Source organism: Sinocyclocheilus rhinocerous, unplaced genomic scaffold (assembly GCF_001515625.1).
Source record: "Sinocyclocheilus rhinocerous isolate Xijiao unplaced genomic scaffold, SAMN03320098_v1.1 scaffold241, whole genome shotgun sequence".
Classification (NCBI taxonomy): Eukaryota; Metazoa; Chordata; class Actinopteri; order Cypriniformes; family Cyprinidae; genus Sinocyclocheilus; species Sinocyclocheilus rhinocerous.
Genome location: NW_015659312.1, coordinates 3352676 through 3359812, shown reverse-complemented (window position 1 = coordinate 3359812; position 7137 = coordinate 3352676). Strand labels below are relative to the sequence as shown.

Sequence of the window (7137 nt, the reverse complement as noted above, 5' to 3'; positions counted from 1 at the left end):
AAATTCTACTGTTCCTAATATTCTGTATGTTGCTCAAAAACAAAATATTGTGTTCAGCGGAAAAGTTTTTTTTTTTTTACCCAGTCATTTAAAAATAACACATTTTAGAGCTGTAACGACAATACCGTGATATTTTTGCTTAAGGTTATCATACCGTCAAAATCTCATACCGGCCCATGCCTAGCGGCCACTTGCCTGATAAGTAAATAATTGAGAACAAAATATTAATTTGACATATTTTAATTACCTCAACTTGCAGTACCCGCTTGAGCGCTCCGTTATCAGTTGTAGCATTTGTGGTTGTATCAATAACAGACCACTAGATGGTGCGATTGAAGAATCAGAGTTGTATTGCAGGCAGCCATGTAGAAATATAAATGAACGATGCATGGTTCTGCTCTAAGCATGAAAGTTACAAGTTTGTGAAAGGACTTCCAGTGCCAGGTAACCGTAAAGCAGATTATGAATATACTTAAGATTAAAATACCAAAACAATGCGTCTACACCATAGACTGTATAAAAACGGTCTACACCAGACGCGAGCGGCGCGATTTGACAAAAGCAAATAGAACCCAGTGATGTTCTCTGCTGTGGATGCGACGCGACACAAATCCATGACAGTAAACTGATGTCCCTTTCTATTTCTGACGAAGTCCAGCGCTCTGACACAAAGGACCATTTCAAATATTCATAAGAGAATCGTGAAAAAATAAGTTTCCTCAAAAATATTAAGCAGCACAAATGTTTACAACATTGATAATAATCAGAAATGGTTACTGAGCAGCAAATCAGCATATTAGAATGATTTCTGAAGGATCATGTGACTCTGAAGACTGGAGTAATGAATGGCTGCTGAAAATTCAGCTTTGATCACAGGAATACAGTAGCCTATATGTTAATAGAGGAGAAACAGTAATGTACAGTATGTGGAAAATAATGTGTTTTTTTAACTTTAAACCGCATAAACACATTTCATTACACCAAATACACAAAATAATGTTCTTTTTAGCAGCATCACATGACCCCTTTAAGAATAATTTGTGAATTTGACCCCAGAAGAGAAACTGATCATGCCTGCCTACCTGGAGGTTTCCTCCACCGACGCTCTCCCATCTCAGAAACTCCCCACGCACTGAGTAAACTGCAGCTTGCAGCTCGATGTTAGTGTTCTGAAAGTGAGAGGAAGGTTTCTGAAAATGACTACATGTATGCTTCTGCTTACAATATGTTGAGATGTCCAAACCGTTTACCTTCTGTGTCCCTTTAAAGCTGAATCCAACAGGAAGTGGCTCATTCTGTAGAATCCGTGATGCCAACCCAAGCTGGTCTCCATAGTAGAGCCAAGGCAGGTTTGTTCTCCTAGAGTCAAAAATGAGGCTGAGGATCTATGATGGTCACAAATACAAGTAAACTGGCGTCTTCTGGCCATTAGTTGTGAATTTAAATACTTTACAGATAGACAGAGACACTTCCTAAGAATATTATGTAATATCAGATCAAATCAGGTCTACCCACATCTCTTCTCAGTCAGGAAGCAATTTATCTTGAATGAGTCACACTGTATTTAATTATATAACAGATACAATTTATCTCCTATGGTTATTTCAAATAGCCTGGGGTTCAAATCTAGGGCCCCGCTGCCCTTCTGAAGACAGGTATAAAGCACAGTCAGCTGATCATTATGGCAAAATAGACTTTTAAGATCTGCACTGAGCTAATTAAATTATGTAAAGGGAAGGGTCCAATAGTCAACAGTGAAGTACTATATAGTATTTGTATGTGTGTTACCAGTAGGAGATGTCCTGGCTGCTGCCCTGAGCAGCTCTATAGACTGTGTTGTAGAGGCCACAGGCATCATTGTTGATGGTGCTAGAGGAGTGCATGTTCATCACACACATGTTGCCCAGAGACTGACATGCTGTCCGGTTTGAGAACAACTACAGAACAAAATGAGCAAAACTTAAATATGTTTTGAAGCACAACATGACATGTAAACATTTAAAACAGACTTGTGCATTTGTGTAGAAATTTACCAAACAGGCAGCTGCTGAAGAATACATGAAGCTTGAAAACCATAACGATGTGACGGAAAGGGCCTGTGTAACACAAATACATTCCACTTTAAAACAACAAACCCCAGCATGCTAACATAAGTACACAAATACAATTCATGATGTTAACTTTGAATTCTCACCAGTTGGCCAAAGATTACATTTGAGGCAACTGACGCAGGCAGACTGTTTGGAGGGAAGCACATCCCACCTGCCTGTAAACAGAGCAATGCAATCATCACTATCAATGCATCACATAAACATATACATACACTACCGGTCAAAAGTTTGGAATATACATTTGCCCGACCAATGTAAATGTAAACAAATGCACCAAATATCTGAGATTCTCACCTGTATGTTTGAAGTCCCGCAAACACAAGACTGAGATGAGTTGATGAAGGAATCCTCACATCTCACACACCTAAAAATACACATATCCAAACAAAACGAATCACAAAGATCAACATGACAAATCCAGTGGCATTGATGGGAACGGCAGCATTACCTGTTGCCTGTCGTATCTGGGGCAGAAAAAGCAGGCTCTGTTGCATTACACGCCTCACATTGCGCTTCATTTAAAGGATTCCCATTCCATTCTCTCTCCACTGATCAATACAGACAAACAATTCTGTTCCAATTACCCAAATGGTGCATATTTGAGTGATTATTGCAGAGAAAAAAAATAGCCTACATTTGAATCATGTTTATTTATATACAACTAAAATTAAAAGCACTTACCCAGCACACTACCCTTAGGACACTGACATTTGCCGTTATCCCCTACACTTCCAGGACAACGGATACATCCATACCCATCCTGGGTGACCCCCTATGAATGAGAGTAATCACATTATTGTATAATAGTATTAGTATTCTTAATATCATTAATACAGCAACATATGAGAGCTTAAATGTATAATCCAAATTCAATACAGAACCTGATTAGCATCAGGACACTGCTGGCACGTGATGGACGCCCCATTACTGACCAGCACCCTGAAACCAGCCTGACACTCACATGCCAGTCCTATATGGCAGAAATACACATAAACATACAAGCTGGTTTACAATTAAGTATATTATAAAAGTTCCATCTTTAATAATGACATCCATTTTAAACATGTATTTGTTTAGTATGGCGTTATGTGCAGCTGCAAATGCAGCACATTTTATTAGCCAGCGTGCAGCTGATTCTCTCGCAAGATGCATACTCTATGTTAAATTAACCAATTAACCAATATGACAATATATCAGTAAATGACTGCTGTTCAGTGTACAGCTTCAATCATCTTCAGGTTAGGTTGGTCAAAACAAAGCAAACTAATCCGTGCGCGCACTACGCGTACCTGATTTGCTGTTGACTTGATTCGGCCCGCATTTCACACAAGACAAGCTCGAAATATCAAAATAACTTTCCACACCACAATCCGTAGGCTGCTGAAAAGTTATAGAAAACTGCTGGGAGGAAAACCCGTTCGGTTTTAACAGGAATATGATGGAGAAACTGCACACAAATGCTCTCAGCGTCACCGTCGCCATGGTGCAGATGACGCTCGATGACGTACCTATTCCTGTTTACGCTCAGAGCGCGTGCAGCGTGCGCGTGCTCTTAAAAGTCTCTGCAAGAGGAAGTTGAGTGTTTCCCGCCGGACGCCTGAGCAGTGCTGGTTGCAGGTTACCGCGTGGTTTCTCTGACAAAAAAAAGTCTTGTGCAGAGAAGCATTTACATTGAGATATAAGTTTCAGAGAAAAACAAACGGTAAGTAAGGCTCCGAGGACGCATTCGTATTGATTGTTTAGCTAGAAGGGGATTTTCTGAGGTGATTTTTTGCCCTCTGAAAGTTTTGAACAAAGGAGAAAACAGCAGTTTGTACAGTGGATTTTTAAAAAATTGTGACACGTAAATTTCAGAAACTGATTTGAAAGTTTGCTTTTTGCCTTTTTAACAGATCCCATTGGTTTGTAAGAAGAATTTGACCATGACAATAGTGGTTCTGCGTTTGCAAGGTTTAAACACAGAGGCGGGATCTGAAGACATCCGAAGATTTTTCCATGGCTTGCACATACCTGAGGGTGGTGTTCATATCACCGGTGGCCAGATGGGAGAAGCGTTCATTATTTTTAATTCAGAGAGAGAAGGCCAACTTGCCATGCGCTACTCTGGAAAACTCCTCAGAGGCTCTTCTGTTTCATTACATATTAGCAGTCTGGCTGAGCTCAAGAGAAAAATGGAGTCGAGATTAAAGAAACCAAAGTCCACAGCAGTGGAGACTAAAATAGTGCCATCATCCCCACCTGACACCAACAGAGCTCTTTTGCTTAGTCTAATGACTGCCATTCAAGGACTGCCTTCAAACGACAAAGTGGATCAATGCCAAACGCCTGAAAATTTCAACCAAAATGTTCCAGAAACACATAAATGGTCCTCAACTGACAACCAAACAAATACAGATGCTCAGCATAATCTAACTCCTGACATGACATCTAAGGAGCAGAAAAGCGAAGGAGAAAACCTAAATTCCTGTAAGCCAGGCTACCTTCGGCTTTATGGATTTCCTGACTCTGTTGCCAAGCAAGAGATCTACCAGTTCCTACTGGGACTCTCAGTGTTGGAGGTCATCACAAAAGTTCGATTGCAACTGGGCTGGTGCTGTCTGGTGAAGTTGGCCAGTTTTGGAGATGCTGAGGAGGGGCTGAAATACAGCCACAGAAAATTCAAAGAATACAATGTTGAGGTCAGACTTGCCCATGAGAAGATGTGGACAGATGCTGTCGAGCAATCCAAAAATTGCATGCAAAACATCAAACCTCACACTTTCTCAGAGCAAAGGGAAGTTAACACAGAAAGAAATGCAATGAGAGGTTTCTCAACCAAAAGAAGTGCAGAGGAACAGCCCTCGTCTGGATCTCCAAAAAAATACTGCCGAAACTTTCCATCCCCTCAAACGGAACGTTGTGTTATTGTCAATAATCTTTCAAGGAATATAACCAAGACGGAGATCAAGACGATTTTTGGATGTTATGCAATCCCAAACTATAGAATTAAACATTTATTAAACAAGTGGGGAGAGAGGACAAGCACTGCGTTCATTACCTTTGAGCATGCAGAAGACTATGTCTCAGCTCTGAACATGAATGGTACAACTGTTGGCTTAACGAACATTGAAGTGTCACCCATAACTAAAGAAGAAATATTTGCTATACTCAGCAGAAACAGATGTGCTAAAGTCTGGAGGCCACCACGTTATGGAAACGCACATTTAACCATGTCATGTGTATATGCACGCAACTTTCCTGCATATGTCAGGAAAGAAGAGGTGAGAGACTTTTTCATGCGCTTTAACATCTGTGAAGATGCAATCGTATTGCTTGTGGACAGCCAGGGCAATGGTGTCGGGGAAGCCATCGTGCAGTTCGAATGTGAGGAAATCGCCAAACAGGCCCAGAGTCTCCATGGGAAGTATTTCATGGGAGCAAAAATTCTACTCACTTGTATCACACGTCAACAGAGGGAGAAGATCCTTGGTAAATGGTGAACAGGAGATGAGATGTTCTCAGCACCTTCTGTTCAGACACCAGCAGTGGTGTAAACGAGGACAACTAATTCATTTGAAGATCCAGCAAAAGCTTTATCATAACAAATGCTCTATCATTAGCTCCGTGAGCTGTACATAAACTTTTTCAAGCAATGTGCTCAAGCGATATTATGGGTACAACAATTGAAGATGCCCAGTAAAGATTTTGAGTACCACTTGGAAGGAGTATACCTAAAGAAAGACCTCGCTGTTTTTCATACAATGGTTGCCAAATATTAAGGACTGGTCCAAGTGAATAAATAATACCTGTATACTTTCAACACCAGCTGAATTACATTATATTGCACTTTTTCCTTTGTTGTAGCTGCTGAACATGCAACTTACTGGCTTAAATTAAAAATAGATATATCACAGATGTCTTGCATATTAATATTTAGTTATTTGTTTTGCTGTATGTATTTCAATAGAAGTAATATGTTACAAGGCATTCAAACTGGTCAAATGTTGTTGACTGTATTTGATCCAGTGTTTTGATTTGGCATCTGTATATGCATTCCTGTTTGAAAAAAACTAAAACCATTTTGAGTTGTTTCTAATGTCTTAGTGACTGGATAAACTTGTTTTTCATTTGACATGTAAATTGGATGTTATATTAAACTTGATAGAAATGTCACTTACAATCTCAATGCAATGTTTCAGTCTCAAATTTTTCTGTCAATAAAAAAAATAAAAATAATTTGCATTCCAAGATGCATATCAAGTGTAGGGGATATACAGTTTAAGACCCAAGGACCAGGTAAGATGAATTAAGGCCAGGAGTCATAGATGCAATGAATTGAAGAAAATAGTTTGCAGTTTCATCAGCAGAAGTCAACTACAATACTCGCGAGTTCGTAGGCCGCTCTGCGTACATTCTCAATACAGCAGTAGTTATACTCCAACAGAACTACGGTAAAAAATATTCTGATTGGTTAAATCATGGAAAAACGTAGAATCTTAACAGATAGATGTACACAGGGCCTAAAACTAACTTTTTGCCACACCTGCCAAGGGCCTGTAAATTTTATGTCACCGGCCATTGGCAGGTATGGCAAAAAGTTAGTTAAAAAAAAAAATTTTTTACCGCCCATGAAACTCTTTTTGCAAAAACAGGCAGTTATTTGCCTACTACTACAATGACTAAATATTTTTACAATATTTTTAATTTGTCCTGCTGATGCATTTTCCCTCAATTTTACCTATTAATTATAGCCATTCAACATTACAGTATAATTGAAAGCCATTATTTTTAACATTTAATAGGCTCTGAAATATATAACTTTTAATTTAAGTGATTTTAAAACAATCTTCACAGAAACTATATTATATATGCATAAACTATGCATATTAATCTTTATTCAAGCTATAAAAGTTAATCAGCGACTAGAACAGTCCAAGGATTTCTCTTTTTCTTTTGTTCTTTGATTAAAACCTGATGCATATGACGCGGATCTGACACATATCCGATTTTCTCCCAACTCTTTACGGTCATTTAAGACTTTATAACT

At 39.0% G+C, this 7137-nt stretch overlaps 2 protein-coding genes across 3 annotated transcripts in view; one reads left to right on the top strand and one right to left on the bottom strand.

Moving 5' to 3' along the window:
- The window catches only part of LOC107723522 (meckelin-like), a 21857-nt gene extending 18190 nt beyond the window's left edge, over positions 1-3667 (bottom strand). For both annotated transcript variants that reach the window (XM_016532189.1, XM_016532190.1), the window contains exons 1-10: positions 3401-3667; positions 2993-3081; positions 2793-2883; positions 2560-2659; positions 2406-2475; positions 2195-2266; positions 2034-2096; positions 1789-1937; positions 1251-1359; positions 1083-1169 (exon numbers count right to left, since the gene is read on the bottom strand). In XM_016532189.1, the coding sequence (XP_016387675.1) occupies positions 1083-1169; positions 1251-1359; positions 1789-1937; positions 2034-2096; positions 2195-2266; positions 2406-2475; positions 2560-2659; positions 2793-2883; positions 2993-3081; positions 3401-3593 (1023 nt within the window). In that variant the 5' untranslated portion in view covers positions 3594-3667. The remainder of the gene's footprint in view (positions 1-1082; positions 1170-1250; positions 1360-1788; positions 1938-2033; positions 2097-2194; positions 2267-2405; positions 2476-2559; positions 2660-2792; positions 2884-2992; positions 3082-3400) is intronic.
- Positions 3668-3694: 27 nt separating this feature from the next.
- Positions 3695-6036, top strand: LOC107723523 (RNA-binding protein 12B-like). The gene is made up of 2 exons (XM_016532192.1): positions 3695-3813; positions 4004-6036. Exon 2 carries the CDS (start codon positions 4034-4036, stop codon positions 5588-5590), a length of 1557 nt encoding a protein of 518 aa, XP_016387678.1. The 5' UTR covers positions 3695-3813; positions 4004-4033; the 3' UTR covers positions 5591-6036.
- Positions 6037-7137: the final 1101 nt, after the last annotated feature.

Coding starts and splice junctions, on each gene's coding strand:
- LOC107723523 (XM_016532192.1), top strand. CDS start 4,034: ATGACAATAGTGGTTCTGCGTTTGCAAGGTTTAAACACAGAGGCGGGA.